Below are 22,073 nucleotides of genomic sequence, written 5' to 3'. Positions count from 1 at the left end.
TTACAACTGATAACTGAAGAATTCAGACCACATAAATTCAGGTTTTCAGAGTCAAATGTTACTTATAACTATAACTAAACATGAATACAGTATTGACTAAAAATCCACAATGAAGTACTCACTTATCAGATTTGAATCTTTCTGCCATATTTTGCTTCCATACCTGTGAGGTTTATTCCAGGTAGAGATTGTAATTCATGAGTTTGGGTGTGATGCTTCTGCTACAGAGCAGAGACTAGATTAATCACAGTTCAGACACTTCAGTTGGGTTCACTCTTTTATTCAAGTTGTGTTCAAAACACAGTGATGGCTTGTAACAGTAAGAAATGACAACTGTACGAGTATGCTACACTTTGTTAACTCAGCTGACCAACATCAGCTCTGATTCCAATATGAAATCCCACATAAAGCTGTTATATTGCAAATGCTAAATAAAATCAGTAAGTGTGGATTTGATCAGATAAAATATACAAAAAATAAATAAGAGTCTTAAGAGGCACTGGAGAGCCTCGGTTCAAGATGGAATTAGAAAATAATGCTTTGGATCGAGAAAAATGTTAAGTCAGATTCAACAACAAACATTTCTAAAAAAAAAAATCAAAGCTGAACTTCTGGTGACTTCCTGAGAGAAGTCCAGCTCAAGGCACAACTGGATCAACTGGATCACCGATCCACCCCACACACTCCAGACCAAACAGGAGCCCTCAGACTGACCCAGCAGCTGCACCAAAGTGGCTCTACATGTGATGATGACATAACTGATGAGAGGTTGGACCAATCATCCAGTAAATAAAATAAAATATAAATGAAGCCCTGTCTTAAAGTGTCTTTTAACACAGGGCCTAAAGATGAGAAAACAGAGCTTTAATGGTGCGTATTCCTGAACATGTTAAATTAGCACACAGTACGACTGGAGCTTTCACGAGTCCCTGGTGCAGCTGGTGATACGACGTTAGTCAAAACTGATCAGCAGACACTGAGATCTTTAATCCCCAACATGAGTTCTGCTACAAAAACACTGGCTCAAACACTTCCCATGATGCAACTGCATAGCCGCTTTTGTTACTGCCCGGTGCATTCCACACTCCCAGTTTATAAGACAGGCTTTCTGTTAAACATGGTGACACCGTCAGGGGTTGTTTTCACAGGTGGAGTAGGACTGTAAGATAGCAGAACAGTAAGACTGACGGCTGAACACTGTTGCATCGAGGACACCCGTGCATGTGAGCGACGCGTTGCAGCACGTTCATGTCAGGAAGACTTCACACTGAGTTCTTCAGAAACTAAATGTCAACATTGTTGCGGTCGATATTTTAGAACTGGGACTAAACGAACGTGTCCATTGTCTCAGAGAACAAGGAGAAGGCACATGTGCCTCCTGTTGTACAGCCTTGTGTTGTCGAATGATAAATATATGAATCTTGAATGTTGATGATGTGAGCGTGTCAAGTGTGGCTCTGCTCCCAGGTAACAAGCTCAGTAGGTGGACTCCTGTGTGATCGAGTTAGGTCAGTAGCCCATTTAGCCCTTGAGCTGAGCCAGGCAGGAGTCAGGCTGAACTAAGAGCGGGCTGAAGGAGGAACATCTTTTACACTGTCTGATGGATCCCATTTACATCACTAAGAACTGATGGTTACTATTCATGTTATACTCATCATGCTTAGCAGGTCTGTAAACAGGCCTGTATTTGACACCACGTGCAGGCTGCTGTTCACAAACTCTTGTTTCTATGTGAAAGAATCTCATCTAGGAAGGTTTGAATCAAGTGTTACTTTGGACCCAGTTCTCTTCCAGCTTGATGGTAACATGTTCATGACATGAGCAGGGTGCTCATCACAGAGCACTGATTTTCTACTGGTGATAAAGGCTGATCAGAGTCACACATTGCATGTAATTCTTTAAATGAGACAGAAACAATTTCATTAAAGGAGGCAAATGAAGTAATGGGTAGAGAGGTGGTCACCACAGAGCAGCTGTGGTGCTGCGGGATGTGGCCAGTGTGTGTCCTGTTTGGTCTGGACTAGCCGGTGATGTGTGCCGTCTTTGGGAGTTCAGGGATCCACAAAGGACACTGCGATGTACCTGACGCCAGCAGTGGTCGGCAGGCCTTCGTGGTAGTGGGTGAGGCGGCCCGGGTGCATGAGGGCCCAGCCTTTACGAGGAGCCTGAATGGAGCAGTCGTAGCGGAGGAACCTGCATCCACCGCCCTGCAGTCACAACACAACGCGCGTTATCATCAGACCCCTAAAGGACCACGTGGTGGTTTTGCTTGTTTTATCCACGTTTAAATCACCCCAATTTTTAAAGTGTGGTTGAAACGAATTAAAGGGCACGAGAACCTCGCAGGAAACGTCTGTTCCACTGCAGGAACTCTAAACATGCTGTAGATCATCACTGGTTCTACTCGCATTGCTCTGCTGTCCGTGAATCACTGGTGTAAAGAAAGGTCTGTTCCTACGGTTACCTGCAGCTGAATATACTGTATGCTGTGCAGTGAAGCAGAGTAATAGTCCTTTTTCACAGCTGTCAGTTTAAAATGTCACAGCAGGAGAAGCACAGGTGTAAATAATCAAACGAATGATGGCTGAATTCCATTTCACGTTGGCTCACTGGCACTAACTGTCCCTGTCGTGACTTAGTGGGCCACTTGAATGGAACTGAGCCATCATTAATGTTACTAACACCTGTGCTTTCCTGCTGTGAGACGTCCTAATATCTGCAGTGATAAAAGACTGTGGTCATCAATCACAGCAGACATCTTTTTAATGTGAGACACAACATTCGATTTTCCTCTAACGCCACCTGTCAACCTTGATCTTTTCAGTATAATGTTCATTTCCACAGCAACAAGTCCATCAGTACAACAGGACTCTTTCTCTTTTTCACACCGATGCTGCTCTCAGTCACCAGTGAGCTCCATTTGTTATTGACTGCTGTTAAGCTGCTGTCAGTGAAACGTTAAACCACTTCAAGCGGATCGACACCTTCCTTTCCTCGTGTGCTTTTATTGAGAAAAACTGTGTTGACTTTCATCAACTGTAGCTAAACAGAGAGTGAAAAACAGCAACGTGGAAGAAACAACAAAGAATTAGCACATGGAGACAATACTTTGTTTAAATCGTGACTGTTGTTACACTGATGGAAATGGACATTATACTGACTTTACTCTGCCTTTATTGAGTCCTGCCTGCCTTTATAGCAACACTGGATTTTCTTTGAGAATTTAGGGTACACGTGATTTGTTAACGGCCTATAACAAGCAAAACCACTGTTGTTGTTACATGTATTGTACTTTGCAGGACTTCCAACACACTACATGATATTTCATTACAACAGCTTCACAAATGCTAGAAATTGTATTTAGCAGTTGTTCGTAGCATAAACCTGTAATACTGTGGACTAAATGCTGAGTACACCAGTTTGTTGGAGATGCAGGGAAACAACATGGATGCAACAATAAAAACAAGGCTCCTAGCTTCAGCTTCATTTGTCATGCAAAGAAGACAGACCCACAAACACGGAGATGACATGAATGGAAAGTCTGAAACAAATGTGGATGTCCATGCCGGAAACATGATAGCATTCCATGTTCAATGATATGATTCTGATTTCAGCACCATGCTCGGTCAAACCTTTGTGCTACACTGAGCTACTCAATGTTCATGTGAAAATCACTATTTTCCAACTGTAAACAGGGCAAAAATATGCTTTTTTGCTATTGGACCCCCCTGCCCCTAAATCTCCCACCGTGTGCATTGAGGATGTATTACTTGGTAGTTAGTGGATATTTTGTGGTAACTTGATTAAGAGGTGTTGTATAATTAAAACAATTCTTATAACAGGGTGCTTATTTTACTATACTGACACGAGGAGTTGCCAATGGCAGAAAAGTTCTGTTTCACCACATGGTGGCTTCAAACTGTCTCCTTTCACACTGAGGCTTCATGAGGTCACGATTAGATGATACATGTAGCATTCTGGGAACAATGATCGCTCAGAGCAGGATAGTTTTCTGTGTTTCTTGACAATCGGCTCTGTTCTAAGCTCTGAAAATGTTTGTAGAAAAATTACTCCAGGTGTATGCTTCACACTACTGCTACAGAGTCATCATTCAGTGAACAACAGGTCAGCTGGACACACAACAGCTACATTTTTGAATAAAGTTGTGGATAGCTGATTAATAGTAAATTATTATTCACTTGGGTTGATTTTCCGAAAGATAAGTTACAAATTACATTATTCTTTCTAGGAAATGAGTAGGATATTACTGACCCATAAAAAAAATGTCTCCACCCAGAGATATCTATATTTCTATATTGTCGTCCATGTTTTATTTTTCATTTTGGAGCTGTAATTTGTAAATGAACTAACTAACTGTTTCTCTCTGTAGTAACCACTACCTACCTGTTGGAAATGCCAGATTTCTGCCAACCTCTAAACACACTCACCTGGTAATCAAGGCCCACTTGATTGAGTGCAATGTTTATAGTGAATGTGGAGGCGTCATGGTGCGGTCTCAAAGAGGGCTGCTCATCTGGCTTATATCTAACTACAAAGGCCAAGTCAAACTGAGCCTGCAAACACACAGACAGAAAGGAGTCATGCAAGCATTCGCAGAGAAACTGCTCATCTGGCCTCTGACGCAGAGTGTGTGAACGCCCCCCTCATAGCTCCTGCTCAACAAAGAAAAGCGTCAGCTCGGTTCCTGGTCCGGCATTCAGTTCCAGAGATGGAGCAGAGAAGCAGAGAGAGAAGTGCAGATCACCTGCATCATCATGTCCGGTAGCTTCTGTTACCTGCCAGCTGTTAGCTATTTACCTGGTAGTCAATGTCTTTGCTGTTGAGAGCTATGTTAATAGTGAATGTGGAGGCGTCATGGTGAGGGACGAGCAGCGGCTGCTCATCAGGTTTGTACCTCACCACAAAGTTCAAGGGGGTGGAACACTGATAAGAGAAGACATGTTGGTCAGCAGCAGAGCACACAGGCAGCAGCAGCTGCAGCACAGGAAGTCACGAGAGTGCTGCAACTGATGGTTACCGGTCTACACATCCAATTACACATTATTCAGTTAGTCTGAGAAATGCCATATACAATATATACATAAAATAATGCATCATATGTTTCACAGTGCCTATTTTGTCCAACAAATAGTTGGCATTTTCTACTTGATACATGTTTCATCAGCTACCAACATTTTCATCTGACAGAGATGAGATCAGCTCTCTCGTCTCATCTCTGCACCATGATGTCAAGACGTTTTGCTTATGTAACATAAATTATATGACACAGTAGTTACCAAAGTCATAAAGGCTGGTAGCATTGCTATTCTTGAAGAATCAGTCTGGCAATATTATTTATGTTTCTTACTGATGACAAATCTCATGTGCAGAGTGCGGATCCAAACCATCAATGAATTAATCCTACTAACAACTGTATCAACCACCTGACATACCCTATTCCTCTGAGCTTCTGTACTGAACACACAGGTGTGAGATTGATATCCGTCATCTCATCTCACTCTCAGAAAAAAGCAAATACGCATATTTGCCAAAATGTTAAACTGTTCTGTTAAATGATAAGACAATTGTTCCTAAAAGACCAAAACCAGCTCAAAATGTATAAACTGACAAGTATTATCTGTGTATCCAAAGCCTGGTCGTCAAACTCATCAGTGAGCCACACTGTTGCCCTTGGTGACACATTCCTCTATTGCCATGAACACACACATTGTAGTGTATATGGCTCAATTTCACATTCACCATCCTGCAGGCACAAATACTCACAAGAGCACCACGTGTGTTAATGCGCCGCTGAAAATAGTCCCCAGTAAACACACTCTTGTTTACTGGTTTAGGAAATGACTGAATCTTTTTAAAAGAAATGAAACTATATATTTGTGAGCATTTCATCCTTCAGTTAAAGCTTTTATGACCTCGTTAACTTCTGCCACAACCCTGATTCCTAAACTGTTGAGACACCCTGTAAACATACATAAACGCAGAATACAACGATTCAAATAGTGTTTCTGAGCCCATGTAGTAATCAACCTGTTGACCTGTGGAATGATCCAAACAGGTGTTTTTGGAGCGTTCCACATCTTTCCCAGTGTTTTGTTGCTCCTGTCCCAACTTGGTTGAAACATGTTGCTGCATCAGATTCAGAATAAGCAGATGTTTACAAAAATCAATGAAGCTGATGAGGTCAGACATTAAATATATTGTCTCTGTTTTCAAAAAGGATTAGCAAGTGATCCCATTCTGTTTTATTTATGTTTACACAGCGTCCCAACTTCAGGGTTGCAGTTATTTAAAAGTGTTATTAGTTGTTTCTGTCATTAAAATGGTTTTCCTCAAACAAAAGATGCCCCTGTCCTTCCTCTGGTCTTTCACGTAAGTGTGTAAATGTTCTCTTAACAACATTTTACAAATGTCACCAGTTAGTTTATTCTCTTCTTTAATCACAGATTGGTGTCACACCATAAATCTGTCTGCTTGTCTGTGGAGAAGAAAACAAGAACAACATCTGCTAGTACCATAAATGCTCAAATAAAATCGAAAAATGTACTTAGTTTATTACATCATAATTAGTTTGCTCCTGTTTTAACTTTTTGCTGTCCGTGGCTTGAAACTTGGCCGTCCTTTGAATGTCAGCTTTTATTTGAGAATTTATGGTTAGAACATTTTCCCCCTTTCAAAACAACGTGTTAAAAACATTATCACAGTTTGACTTTATGGAGAAGCAAAGTGGGCGTGGTCACATGTTAGTGTACTGCTGTGATCATTCCTCCTGTCCTTAATGACCACCTTATATGCTAATAAGCACCCTCAGTGTTAAAGCTGAATATGTGCACCTCAGTATGAAGCGGAACTGTGTCTTGCAGGTCTTACGTAGTCATTAAAACTGTCTATGCAGAAAACCCTTCTGAAACCCTTGATACCCAAAATAACCCCTCCCACTTTGCTACTCCATTGGACTGACAGGTGCATTCTGGGAAATGCAGCACAAGCACTACAGCAATGTCCACCCTGCAACAAAGTAGGATAAATGAGGACAGTCATTTTATAGCAAAACGTCTTAATCATGTTCTGCCAAGGGGACCAATTTAAGACAAGGGATTATTTGAATTTCCTCTCAGCTCAGACTGGATTTTCATCTCATAAGAATGTGTGACGGTGAAGGTTTTAACTTCATGGTTCCAGCCTGTGTTCAGAAGTCTTACCTTGGTGTAGTAACCAGGATACATTTTCTCAGTTATCGGTGCTATGAACTCCAGTAAGAATTTGTGCCATTCCTTTTCAAAGTTGATTTGATTCATGTGGATGTCGATTGTGGGAACGTTCTCGTAGCCGCCTTGGATTCTGCTGTCCTGAAAAACAAGAAGGTGAATCATTAAAAACTCATTACACAAACAATGATAATCACTGATGAGTAAAAGTGATGTGACTCAGTATCAGCATGCTTTTTGCCGTACTTTGATCTACAGGGGGCTCAAATCACGTATTTCATTATCATTACTGATGATGAGAAATGTTTATTTACAGTCTTTAGAATCACCAAACTAACTCAAATCACAAGACAACACACCCATATGACAACATACCGTGTTGGCTCCTCCTGACCACTTCCCAAAGTGCTCCATTTCTTCAATAAGGTGCTCACAAGCAACATCAGAGAAAACCGGGAACCAGTACACATCAGGACAAGGCTGGGGGACAGAAGACAAGACACAATTTAACCTGAGTGGCATAAGATAAGAGCAATAACCACAGAGAAAGAGAGAAAGTAAAAGAAACGAAAGAGACAAACACTGAGAAGTCGATAACACTAAAATAAGAATAGAGTAGAAAACAGAAGCATTTGGAGACATAAATTACAAGGTAAAGTGACAGTGGTGTGACTAATAGCAGCAGATTCAACTGTCTATGTAAACAGTGTTAATAGATTCATATATGATATGATAAAGTACTGGTACCTCATGTTTGTATTAAAATAGAGATTAGCACAGAGTAATATAATATGGTAAATTGACTTAGTATGGGATACAATACAATATAACATAACACAGAGTATAGTACAGTAATATAAGAATAGGGTAGAATACAATAGAATATCAACTACAACTCACGGTTTCAATCAGCTTGTCCTTCATGATGTAAGTGTAGTTCTCATGAATGTAGCGCTCCTGCCAGTCCTGAAAGAAACACACACCAGTCAGACTGTTCACAGCAAACACACAGCATGTCCAACAGTTCTTTCAGTTATTATGTTGCATGTAAGATGTTCATATGTTCAAATTATACTGACAGACAATGCTATACTACTGCTACTCACAGGACTGCCACTGTTACTGCGACCTCAGTTATGACAATTCCTGCGACTGTTGCTCTGCCACGAGTTACTGCATGTTATTGTTGCACCTAATGCTGATGATCCTGCCACTACAACTGCAACTACTATTGAAAATGTTATTGAGATGATGATGTGAGATGATGCAGCTGCCCTGCAAAACCTCGCGCCTTGTGTGGCCTCGCCAAGATCCTGGTCGGCCTCGCCGCAACTCATCTACTCAAAGTCCCACCTCCAGAGCTTCACGGCCTCGGGGCAGAGCGCCCCAGGCTTCAGAGGCAGCCGTGATGCTGTCTAACAGCTGCAGTGGTAAGAGACAAGAAACAGCGAACAACCGGATGTTTCTGCCATATTACTGAACTGCCGCAGTGACCTCTAATAACATGGAAGAGGAACTTGGACATGCTCAGGTTCATGCTTGCAAAGTCAAATAGCTAGTGTGCGCACACACACACACACACTCAAAAGTTATTCCCCACTGTTTGCCATCATGCCGCTCGTCAATATGAGCACCATGACATCGACCACAATGAACCTGAAGCTCCGTGTGGATGTGGGACGTGTTCACACACGTGCTTTGTGATATATGCCGCTGCAGGCAAAGGAGGACCTGGAAATTCATCAGACGTTGCCACAGCTCTTCACAAAAGCTCTGTGTCTGCGCTGCCAGGCATAGCAGAGAGGAAGGGAGGAGCCAACACAGAACTGGATGACCCTTGTTTGTAAAGAGTGGATGTTGTAGTTACATGTTAGCTAACTCTGATTGGTTGTTTGATTCAGGCATGATCTGTTTTTTTTTTTTAATAAATAAATAGAAATAGAAGAAACCCTTCTATTAAACATTGTTAATGCATTCAATGGTCATGGTGAGATCAACCTTTCAAGGGCTGAGGGAGCGAGTCATCAGTGATGCTCGTTTTCTCACACTTTTTACTATAGAAATATTAGATTTGGCTGCTATAATCAGTAGTAGTAGTCGTAGTGGTAGCAATACAAATAAATTGTTCCTTATTAATATGATTTTGCTTCTCATCAAATTCTGCATTCACAAAATAAATTTAAACCCAAAAAAAAAAACTAAATTCTTTGTATTTATGAAGTTAATGGAGCAAGTGTCAACAATTCCTTCCTCACAAAACACAAAGTTGTACTTGGACTCCGACTTGAGTCTTTTGAGACTGTGGTGGAGGGGAGGACGCTGAATAAACTGCTATCCATCATGGACAATGATCAGCACCCTCTCCATCACACAGTGGACAGACAGCGGAGCACCTTCTCCCACAGGCTGCTACAGCTCCGCTGTCGAAGGGACAGATACAGGAAATCTTTCCTGCCACATGCCATCACACTGTACAATAACAGCTACAAAAAATGTTACTATGTTACTATTCCCCATTATTTACATTTCAAACTACCCGCATTACTAAATGATGTTGTTTTGCAGACTATTTCTCATTATGGTAATGTCAGTGGGTAGTAGTAGTATGTTATCATGGTATTTAAGGGTCAGAAAAAGAGACAGAGCTCCTCATTGAAAGGCATCGGTAGTTATTGAAGTACCTGCAAGGCACAATAAAGCGCTGCACACATACCTGGCCAACAAACCATCCTGACTATCCCGACTACAGGGGCTGCATTCCATTTAAATCCCCCACTCCTCTCATGTCCACTTTCCCTCTCCTCTCCAACTGGCCTCTGTGCAATGTATGCTGTTATGTACCAAGGGCTGGGGGGAGGTAAATGAGTTCACTAATGAAACTGTAAGTAAGGTGTGTATGGAGCTGGGTGATTGATGTGGTGCAGCTCTGACATGTCACTTGTAGAGGCAGGCTGCTGGCTGATTCAGACTCAAAGCTTTGGGCCATTTCAAAAGGTTTAATACACACCACCCCACCATTTTTCCAATGACCTAACTACTGCCATTGCAAAAACCAACCATCAACACGAGCACCACACACTGACCCCATCACCAGTACTGCAACAGCTAGTTATGTTTACAGTGCACAGTTGATCATTTCATGCAATTACTCAGAGTCTCACCAGTGGGTTTTCAAAGATCTGCCACAGATCATTATGAAGATGGCTGGTCTGATAGTTTTCTGTTGACAGGATGCGACCGAAGGTGTGCATGTTGGTGACATACAGGAAGATTCCCTGAGAGAAAGAGTCACAACAGGTCAAATATTGTCATGGACAATTTTACATTTACAGAACAAACAGTCATGTTTTATAAGACCTCACAGCAAATAGATTCATTACGAATGAATGAATGAATGAGTACATCATTTACATGCTGGTCCAGTAAGACAACATGGAATCCCTCTTTTTTCTGGTACTGACCTTGGAGCGAATGTTGTGGCAGTAAGCCATGTCAGGGTCTAAGATGTGTGAGTTAAAGAGATTATAGTCTGTGAGCTCTGATCGAAGGAGGCTGGCCTTCACCAGGTACACACTGGACAGGTATGGGACATTCCACACACCCCTAAAAAACAAGATAGTCTTAGACAATTTACATACCATCACTAGGATCTGTGTTGTGTTGAGAGAGACCAGGCCCACAGTATATTACAGACAAGACTTTAGTCCTAATTTTCACTGTTTTTTTAGGAATCTTTCATCATATCTTAGTAAGAAGCAACTCAACAACTCCTCCATCTTTACCTGCTGTTCTGATACATTCAGTATATGCATGCAGTCCAGAGCAGTGAGGAATGTACAGATTTGTATATGAGGAAACTAAACAGCCTTTAAACAAACACATGGCGCATGACGAAGGGCTAACTCCTCGGGTCAGGACTGAGCAGTTCACCTCCAGCTGAAAGAAGCGACAACGTATATGTTTGGGATAGAGAGCACAGATGGTTTGAAAGACGAGGGTCTACGTCAGCACGTATCCCCCACCTATACTGCTTGGCCTCGTGTGACAACCTTAACAACTGTCTTTTAAACTTGGCTCCAATGACTGTAATGACTGCTGTTACACAGTCAGGAGCACTGACGACCCAAGTGGTGTCAATGACCTTGATAACGACCCCACAGAGGTTAAACACCTGGAACTCCTGACCAGCTAGTTTGACCTTCTCAAGCTTCTACAACCCAGATTCAACCCTCCCTGGATAACCATGAGCTGGATGACTGAGAATCTTCACTCATGCCATTTTCTTCTACTTCCCTTTTTTCAATTGCTCCTAAGCTGCTGTTAATAAAACTAACACTTCCTGTACAGATGTTCACATTAAAAGCCTCCCTTTCCTGGTGGGCTTTTAATTTGAAACATGCATACAGAGAGTGTTCAATTTCACTGACGGCAGCTTAGTGAGCTAAAAAAGGAAAAAGGAAGCAATATTCAGTGAATAAAACAGCATGTGTGTTACAAAGAGAAAGTTAGAGTGGCAGAGTGGTCAGCACACCACGACCCTGTTGTTGTCCTGATTATGATGACTTTAACATGTGAGCTATAGGTAATTTCACCCCCTCAGCCTTTATTATTTGTGCGGTCCAGTGCTTGACCATCATTTCAACCAAGCTTTAATTTGAAAATTTATAGAAGGTTATGAGTTCAACTAAATCAATGTTTTACTAAAGCCCCAAGTAAAGAACCGTATAAAATTATTTGTGATTAAAAAAAAATTATGTTAAGGATATTTCCAACATGTATTATAAACCCACTGACCCCCACCAGTGTATGATCCTTGTAATAAGTGTTCATATTTGGTGCGCATCTCCAGTTTAGTGTGATAATAAAATATAGTGTTTTGTTACTCTGAAGTCTTTGATGAACAAAATTTAAGCAACTTACGTTCGCCGTCCTTGAACTATGTCCACATAGTCCTCAGACCTGGCGTAGTAGCCATCTGCACTGAGGGCTCCCCAGAAGTTGCTCCACAGTCGACCGGCTCGAGTTATCATTGGTGCCACAACAGGCCTATGGAACAGTTACAGGAGCATTATTATATCTAATCATCTGGCCAAGCACAGTTAGTAAAACTGTAATTCGTGCAAGTAAATAAGAGAAATCTAGAGATTTTCTATGTATGGTTCATGACTACAGCATCCAACACATTAGCTAGCACATGATTATTATTATCCTAATTCAATATTCATAAATATACTTACAGGTTTTGTTCAATGAGAATTTTGAGTGTGTTCTCATTCTTCAAGACCACTTCTATGTCCAAGCTGAAGAAATAGTCACAGTCCTTGTCCTTCCGGCACGTATCACTGAAAGGAAGGAAAGACGCCGAAAGATCAACACGTATGTTCTACACAAGCATTATGAAGGTCAGCACATGATTGGCATTGATGCCTGTAAGTTTGCATAAACTGTTTAGTCAACAGTAGACAATAGCCAGCAGTAACCTCAATGTCACCCCAACCATCCTAAACCTTGTTTTTGTTTTCATTTGTTTGCTTATTTTGTCAAGATTGTACTTACCAAAAGGAAGACACTATTTATGTGCTCTCCAGTGGGCATGACATGGAAACAAACGTAACAACTAATGTTAAACAGCTGGCATTGTGTGCACTTGTTGAAAGAGGGAAAAACATGTTGTGGCAACGTTCATAGGCTGAACAATATGATGTGCTCCAGGCTGACACCCACCAGTCAGTGAAACACTGCCATGGGAAACGGCCACACAGAGGCTTGGGGCTGACACACAGCATTCACAGATATGTCCAAAATGGTTTTATCCTCTTTTAAAAATAGGAAAACATGCTGTAGTAACATTATAATTTAAATTTCCTAACGCAAAAAAATAAATTTGAACTCACAAGGCCAGGTTGCGGGCTGCAGCTCCGTCCATAGCCTCCTCAGGCCCGATGAACTTGACTTCCTGATAAAGGCTTCCGTGAGCCTGCAGGAAAGAGTTGACCTGAGGCTCATGATGAACTTCCTGCAGAGAAAGGAGAAATAAACAGATGACACTTGGCAACAGAAAAGGCCAAGCTCTTATTGAGACGGATTTATGATCCTAACACATGTTATTATGGTGCGTGTTTGTACAAGCAGTAGATTTTTCTATAGGAGGCAATCAGCTTTGTTTGCATTTTAAAGTTGGAACAGCAAAGGCGTTTTATTTTGATGACAAGCTTGTGAGTGTTTTTAATGTGGCACTATCAAAAAACAAAGGTTATACTCATGGATCATGTCGTTCCTAAGGCTTTTATTCTCTATGGGACAAAGCTGCTCTGAGTGTTGGTAGCTCCCATCATGCTTTGTGTTGCCATGGAGTCAGTCAGTTTTTTATATTTTGGTGAATCTGCATCCTGAAGGGTCACGCTGTATGGGCTGTGAGCAAGTTAACAGTTCCTGTTTGCATTGAAATCAAATCACTGGACAAAGTGAGTTACACAGACTCCAGCAGTGTGGTTCCTGTATGTGTGTTCAGCTTTGACTGAGTGATGACTCTTTGTTTTCTCTAATCATCCTTTTTCATTCCTTTAGAAGTGAGTTTAATGAATGAAACTAAAATATGCAAACATTACTCTTTGGGACAGCTCATTTGCAGCCTTGTAAAGTATGGTTTGGTGTCTTGTTAATTGGTGAGTTTTTATTTTCTAATCGCTATGCCTTGATTTCAGTGTCTCATTAAATGTACTCCTGCCTTTTACCTTTTCAAACTATTGATTTCAGGTGAAGTTATTTCAGGGTTTAGGGAGAAAGTTGATGTATTAAATGTCTTCCTGTTACCTGGTTGTAAATGAGCAGTTTGAGCCTGTTCTTGGGATACTGGAGCTTCAGCAGGCGCTCAAAGAACACGGTGACAAAGGGGGTGAGCTGCTGAATGAAGATGCCAATCACCACCAGTGGGTATTCACTCTCCTGTTGGAAAAACACGAGCATCATATTCCAGATCAAGGACAAATGGCTTCTATCTAAAACACCCACTGAACAGTTCAAATCATTCTCAATACACGATAAATACAGTTGTGGGAAAACCTGCTCAAACACCATCTGTCAGTCGGGAGATGTCATGGCCGAACGCCTGCGAACAGACCTTAAGAGCTTTGAGATGGTGGAGTTCCTCATGACACACAGTGCATCCAGTCTCAAACGTCCACGTGTTGGGGATGTAGTTACCCAGGTAGTTGATCTGGAGCTGGAAAACAAATATTTATTTTTGCAGGTTATCACATCTCAATCTAATATCCAGCAGAAATGACTGATTTTCAATATCTCATTTCCAAGTACTCTGACGAGGCTGCCGCTTGTTTTGATGCCATGGCAATTAAATAAAACAACACTGAAGTTACACTAGAATCATAAAGATGGTGTATGTTTGACTGACGACTAAGCTTGCAGGAGCACCAGAACACAACACAACAGAGCTGGAGCTTACAAGAACAGACAGCTAGCAGTGGTGTGGAAGAATGAGGACCACAGCAGCATCTTAACTGACCGATGTTGACATATGTGGGAAAGTTTTGAAGTTGTTCAGTGTGCTATTGGTGACGCACAAATTAGATGTTAGATGCCTGTTTGGTCACTCATTCAGCAATCACCAGCAACTGGTACAGTATATGCACAGAGAGGGGGGGATGTGACACAAGACACAAAAAATACTCATTTCTCCCTCTTGAGTACTGACTTTTTCTTAAAGGGAAGCACAGGACATGCAGCAGAAAACCATGCAATTTGACTTCAGTTGTAGGGAATAAAAACTTTCATTGGACAACAGTAATAAAGTTGGGTTCACCTGCTGTTGAAACATAAAGTACTATTGTTGAGAGACCAACTAGCCATGCAGCTAGTGGTGTTATTAGGTGACTCAGGCTCTGGGTGCCAGGGGCCAAACTTGGCAAAGAAAAACCCACGTCACTACTGTATCCCTGTCATCAAACTGGCTTCCCCCAGGCTCTGAGGCTGTTTGGTGGTCCTGCCGTGTTCAGTGGAAGCTCCCAGTCAGGGCATGGTCAGCTAATAGGGCTGCTAACGTTACCTGCATGGCACGTTCAGAAGTGCACATTCAACACTACTAGCTACTGTAAACAGCAGTTTACAATGTCAAGTTCCTGAGTAGCTGCCTGTTTTCAGCAGCTTTACAGGCTGTTAATTCTGCATTCTGTCCCCTCTGGAATTTGCTATCCTCAATCTGAGAAGTACCTGATTCAGCTGCTCATTGCTGGGTGACTTTCACACACATCTGATGGTTAGCTTTATCAGGCGGCTGTGTTTAGCATGTGATTGGTCAGTACCTTGGTTGGTCCGTTCCCATGGATGATCACGGGCAGGGTATCATACAGCAAATTTCTGGCTCGCACCCGTCCATTCTCAAACTTCAGCACCACCTCGTCTGGAAATTGAACACACACACACACACACACACACACACACACACACACACACACACACACACACACCATGTTCAGCCCTCATTGAAGAGAGTGTGTGTCACCTGGATTTTGGTCACTTGATTAATCGCAGATATGAGCACAACATCAAACCAAACATTTCTATTAGCTAATCTTGTGGTCCTGTGTCGAAATCGTACTTGCTGGATATTCTTCAATACATATATGGATTCATTTCATAATGTTTTTATAATGTGTTCATATCTTTATTTATGATTGTGTGTCTGGTAAAATGTCATTTAAATAATTTTAACATGCAAATACTTCTTCATACTAATACTTCAATTCGATTTTTTGGCAACCCCATTAGTTCTGCCAATATGAATACTAAATGGTTCTACTCTTCACATCACTTATAGATCTTTCTGCATGTAAAGTAGAAAAAGAGATGAGGTGAGCAGCAGTTAATAAATGAGTTCACAGAGTGGGGATTTGTGCGAGCAGGTGGTCCTCAGGGAGTCCATTCAGGGAGTCCATTCATGCCCTCTTGATGTTGTCTATGTGAACTTTGACACATCCGTCTCACAGAGAACTCACAAATTCCTTCGTCAGCCTCGGAGGTAAAAAATGCTGCAGACTGCTGAGAGTCCAGCTCATGTCTAAACGTGCAGCCCCGCTTAAATCACAGCAACTGTAAATCCCTCAGCTCTGAAACCTTTGAGGTTTAACTTCCACTGTGATGATGCATCACAGTATTAACCAGATTACAGATCAGACTGAGGAGAAACACAGCGAGTAGCCAGAGAAGAAGTTAACCACTTATCAAGTTGTCTGAAAGAGTTGCACTGTAGCTAGTTCATTTCCTATAGCAACTGGAGGACACGACATAAGCAGCTATAATACAGACACCATACTAATAATGCTGTGTGTGTGTGTGTGTGTGTGTGTTGAAGGAATGTCTTCATAAATTCACCAGCCGGACTAACAATACTCACCGAGGGCTCCATGAAGGTTCTGGAACAGCCTGCATTTGCCATCCAGTGTGATATTTATGGATTTCTGAAACATGGAAATATAAGGTTGTAATCGTGTCTAATAGCAAAAAAATCACAAATAAAATCTATTATTGAAATAATCATAGCTACAGGCACGGCCTGCACAAACAAATCAAGGCCAATAGTAAAGGCTCGGTAGTAGAAATTAGGGTGCATGTAGTTGACATGGTACATTCAGTGTAGTGTCCATTTCCACAGCACTAACTTCACCAGTAAAACAGAGTTAGCCATACTCAACACTGCTGCTGTTTGTTTCTCACTGTTAAACTTAAAACTCAGCACTTCCTGCAGACGTTAAAAGCCAACCAGGAACACGAGCTACTGGGAGGTTTTTAATGTGAAACATCTGTAAAGAAAGTGCTGAGTCTCACTGACAGTGGGAAGTAATTAGTTCACTGTTAACATGATTTCTGTTAGAATCAGTGCTGCTAGAAATGTACATCATACTGAATTTATCAAGACAAGAGGTAAACATGGAGGAAGTTGAGTTTACATAAATGAAAACAGAGAAAAAAAATCAGAAAACAGGGAGACTTCTTACTAAAACATGCTCATACTTTTAAAAACAGGAAATTACAAATAGATGCTGACCTCTGTAGAATTGAGGCCACTATTTAGAACATTTATGGTACATAAAAAAACATCCTACAGGAATTATGTAACAATGTAAAAAGTATTTGCTTTTATTACTGTTATTATTAACTGTTACAGTATTTAAATCTAATGAAATAAATCAAAGTAGAGTTAAATGAAGTGAACGCTGCAGTGTAACAAATCTCACTCTTTTTGCTGGATCAATGTAAATCTTGGTGAAGAACAGCTGGTCACTGTCATTGTCTTCTCCTGTCCAGTCAGCAACCATCTCTTTGATGTTGGGAAGGTAGCCAATGAAACCTGAGGATAGAAGCAAACCCAGAGGAAGCAGACAGGAAGTAAGAAAAAAAGTCATCAAACACATTTTTATTTCCACATTCATGTATGTGAACTCTGTCATATCGTGACTATATTTAAACCCATCTTGGAAAAGTGAAGTCCTCTGTTCCAAACTGCCATGACGACTGCCAGGTTTTAATGGCCTCAGCCCAGCGCTGACTGCTGACTAAAGAGCTGCTGCTTCTCTGCTATAAAAAGAAATGGCCGTACTCTTTTCTTCGGACATCTAGCGTGTTATTAAAACAATACTAAAGTCTACAGCCACACTGGCGGCTTGTGAACACAACATTGGCAAGAGATGTGCGTGGCAGCAGTGTTTTTGGGTTAGAATGGTGCAGGCAGAAAGGTCATCATGTCAAACCTTGGTAGTGTTGCAAGATGTAAAACATAAGACACAGAGCTGCTTATAGAGATATAGCACTGTTTGAGAGTTGACTGCAGCTGTATGTTAAAGTTGCTTCCTGTAAAGAAAAAAGTTTTGGTTACATCGTGTGAAAAGATGAATTTCATCGCAGTGTTGCAGCAATGAGGCCTGCCCCAACTGTGTGACTGACAGGACTGCTGGACGTACCACCTGAGCCTAGGAACCGGTTCCCCTCCCTGACATGGGGGTGTTTGTCCTCCAGGTGTCTGTCGGGCCAGATCAGGCTCTCGGAGGAGAACACCACCTTGTGTTTGGCCTGCTGGAACTTCTTCAACAGCTCTTTCGGACCCGAGGCGAAAACCACATCGTAGCTGTGTCAAACAGGGAGTGGAAATAGAAAACTTTATTGTGCTGTGTGGCTCGGCGCTGTGTGAAGCCAGTGGCATAGTTAAAACAAATGAGATGCCAGCATTCTTTAATTGGAGAGTTAAGTTGCCAGTGGTTGTGTTTACTGGTATAAAAGGAACTGCTTGAAAGTAAAAAAACAAACAAACAATTCACTGTCTCTTGATTTCAGTGTGTGTGCGTGTTTGTTTCAGTGTGTTTAAGAACATTCAGTGGTTTGTGCATGTTATAGCCTTTTAACTACAAGTCCATTATACCACTATTATTACAGAGCTTTTAAGGCTGCATTAAGGATAGAGTGCAACAATTTGGGAAACACATGCATAAATATACAACAGTCGGTGCGAAATGAAATGAATGGAAACCAATGGCTGCCTCGATGACAGGATAAGACATCTGGTATGATTTGGGATGCAAAGACTCCTTTTAGCACCAGGGTGTTACTCTGGCCGTCACTTCTGACAGGTGCAGTCAAAACTGAGAATCTGCCTGCAGTCGAAACACTCTACCTGTCAATAAAAAGGACGATTTGGTCCTGATTCTTCATCTTCTCCAGGGCTGCTTTCAGGAGTCGAACTTTCTGGCCTCCTCCTGGAGCCGACATGTAGTCGCCACCCCTCCATTTCTGACCCCGACCAAGAACCTTAAAACATGCATACATCCAATTACTGCAAATTCATCCCAAAATTCTTCTCTTCTCTGCCACAAAAAAGTCAGACTTTATGTTTGACAAAAACTGTGGCTTATTTCTGTGACCCAAATGCAGTGAAAAAGTCTTGAATGTAAAATGCTTTTGCGGCTAGACAGCAGGTAAAGCGTGATCTTGCCGCAGGGGTTCCTACCTTGACAGTGTAGTTAAAGTGTTTAGCCGACCTCAAGAAACGCCTGAAGCCATCACTCTCTTTGGTTGCAACTGTCACAACTAGAAGTTTCTCTGGAAAGCACAACATTACAGAGGAATTCAGAAAGATAATACAGTAGACTTTGCTTTTTTTCTTCTGCCTTAAGCATGAAGCAACCCAGGGGTGCTGCTTTATCCGACTGAGTTTCTGTAATATATGTCTTGGCTGCGCATGACGGTAGTCTAGTCATACGGTAACTAAGCAGAACTAAAACTAAAAAGATTTTACTCACCAAAAAAATAAGCATTGGCAAAGTCCCTGCATCTATAATCATTTATCAGCCCCCCAATCATTAAAGAAGATTTTAGCACAGGCATACATGAAAAGACCCCAAGGGCCACAAGACTGAATAATAATGCTTTGCTGCATTGCATGTACCTTTGCTGATATTGTGATGCACATCACAGGTGCAAATTCCTGAATGGTTATTTAGCCTTGCCAGTGATGCATACATTAAAAATAATTTGTTGGTGAGATCATGTATTTATCAGGCTGGGGCATCAGCTGTGGATTCTCCAGTTCGGATCCGGCTTTCATCTCACTCTCGTTTCCTGTCATCTATACACTGACGCTATCGAACAAAGACACAAAATGGCCTTTGTTAGCAAAGGGCTCCTTTTGCTTTAAGCCTCAAAGGCTACTGGAGCACAAATACGGCAATTAAAAATGTTTAGTTCTCTGCCAAGTTTTTGTCTTTATTTTAGCCATTTATTGAAGTAATTATACATATATTTTTTATTGCTTTCATATTTGCACTGACATATGGAGATTTTTGTTCAGGGACTGACAGCATTTTATTTCATGTCATCATTTGCTTGTTGTAATGGGTTGTGAAGGGGTCTTAACTGCAAGGACAAACTACACTATACAATATTGTCAGTTAATGTGATAACAACTCACTTTTCACATGTGACCAACTTATTTCAGAGGAAAAATATGGTTTTAGATATATCTCTGGCGACTTTGTTTGGATCAGAAGTTATGGACAGCAGCTTGCTTAGTTTAAGGAATAGACAAAATGTGTAGATAACAGGGTGCACAGGTAGAGTGCAGACATTACGTCAGTCTGGGCTCCGAGTTCAGCCCTCAGTGAGAGTTTGTACCACACACCTTCCCTACAGTAAACTGATCATCTGTTCCTGTTGACACCGCTCACATTTCTTCATTGTTGCTTTAATGAAAGAGGTTCATTTCAAGGCTGGAAGGCCCCTGAGTCTTATCTCCATGAAATAAATCTGACAGTCTCACCAGATTTCAATAGAGAAGATCTGGTCTTCTCGTATCAAGTGTCACATTAAGAGAATCCCTGAGGGGAAACCACAGGAAACAATACCAGCATTCATTAAAACTGACTTTTTTTTTTTACGAAGATTCATCACTTACCTGCAGTTTCAGAGACTGTAAAGTTACTGTGACCCCTGATGGTTTTTTGCAGCGCTGAAACTGTATAACTCAAGTCGTTTAGACAGAAATAAAAGTCTCAGAAATCTCATTTTTGTTCTTTGCAGATCCACAACAGACTTCATTTAAACATTACCCTTGTACATGTGGATGTAGCACAGTTAAAGGCTATAGTTAATGCGTTAATAGCAGCGCTGCCAGCCCCCGCTGCGCTGATAGCAGCCCCGTCCACGTCAGCGACATGGAGGTCCTCCTCAGCACCTAACGACAACTGCGCGCAGCGGACACAATGTTTGACTCCACTCGTTTTCTTTTAACACCGTTTTTTTTTTCACAGGAAAAGGCTACATATAAGTTAACTCACAAGATGACGTAGTTGAGATTTTTTTTAGCGAGCTGTACGTGAACGGCACTGTCGGGCATGCATCACACGCCGCGAGCAGCGCGTGTATCAGCAGCATCAGTTTTCTAGCCGAGTGCCGGTTAGCCGGTAATCAAGCTAACACATCACACACCGAGGAAGGTCGCGAGCTAACGGCGACTCCCCCGACGCGTTAGCTTGTTTACTACCAACTGCTGGAATGTTCGACCAGGCACACACGGCTTTCCTTCCGCCGGGGACCACACGAGCAGGGAGTCTTCCTCAGCCGAGACCGAGCTTGAGTACCATAAACTGCAGACTGGGATGTGTCGGCTTTATCAAACGCCATTATTATCTCCAAAGTGTGCAGATAACACGGTGTATGGGCAGAGAGCAGACGTAACGTCAGTCTCGGGCAACATTCCCGACTTACCTTCGGGGAGTCGCTGCTCTTCAGAGTTTGTCAGAGGAAAAAGCACACAGGCAAAAATCCCTGGGAGCAAAAGCGAGGACCAGAGTCTCATTTTGGCTAAGTTAGCGTTACAATCCTCTCACGAGTCCCGGTGCAAACTCAACGGTGCACTTTTCCGTCCGAGGGAGCGAACTTCTCAGGACAGTTCAGCGTGCCAGCACCGCCCGCTGCCCCCCCCCTCTCTGTGTGAGCCTGCGTCTCTCTGCCCCCCCCCCCCTCCCTTTCCATTCAACAAACTAAACTTCTTCTTTGCAGCTGTGTAAACTTTGAGTTTACACAGCTGCAGAAGAATAGGAGCAACAATACAGTAGTTTGACGTGTAATGGTTTTTATAATTCAGATTTCATGCTCAGAGTTGTCTCATATTTTAAACTACATGCATCCGCAACGCCCACTTTCAAACTGGGGGAAAAAAGCGGCTTATAAATGATGATCCAGCTGTTCTGTGGACATGAGAGCTTGCACGTAGCCTGTAGTCTCTACACCAGTGTAGCTTTGTTTTTATAAAAATCATTCCGACATGTGAAAAATCACAAATTA

At 41.9% G+C, this 22,073-nt stretch overlaps 1 protein-coding gene across 2 annotated transcripts; it reads right to left on the bottom strand.

Moving 5' to 3' along the window:
• Positions 1–266: 266 nt before the first annotated feature.
• plod1a (procollagen-lysine, 2-oxoglutarate 5-dioxygenase 1a) lies at positions 267–21,685 on the bottom strand. 2 transcript variants are annotated; one of them, XM_041945885.1, is made up of 19 exons: positions 21,495–21,685; positions 19,240–19,331; positions 18,907–19,040; positions 18,200–18,363; positions 17,477–17,589; positions 16,636–16,699; positions 15,545–15,642; positions 14,347–14,448; positions 14,040–14,171; positions 13,121–13,242; positions 12,464–12,568; positions 12,147–12,272; positions 10,688–10,829; positions 10,388–10,501; positions 8,127–8,192; positions 7,602–7,706; positions 7,221–7,367; positions 4,819–4,944; positions 267–2,207 (listed from the first exon to the last, which is right to left on the bottom strand). In XM_041945885.1, the coding sequence occupies exons 1-19, from the start codon at positions 21,583–21,585 to the stop codon at positions 2,052–2,054; spliced, it is 2,199 nt and encodes a 732-aa protein (XP_041801819.1). In that variant the 5' UTR covers positions 21,586–21,685; the 3' UTR covers positions 267–2,051. The 2 variants fall into 2 exon arrangements, with proteins under 2 accessions (XP_041801819.1, XP_041801818.1); XM_041945884.1 differs by lacking the exon at positions 4,819–4,944 and adding an exon at positions 4,449–4,574.
• Between the last annotated feature and the right edge of the window lie 388 nt (positions 21,686–22,073).

This window comes from Chelmon rostratus, chromosome 10, assembly GCF_017976325.1.
Source record: "Chelmon rostratus isolate fCheRos1 chromosome 10, fCheRos1.pri, whole genome shotgun sequence".
Lineage (NCBI taxonomy): Eukaryota > Metazoa > Chordata > Actinopteri > Chaetodontiformes > Chaetodontidae > Chelmon > Chelmon rostratus.
This window is presented reverse-complemented; position numbering and strand designations above follow the sequence as displayed.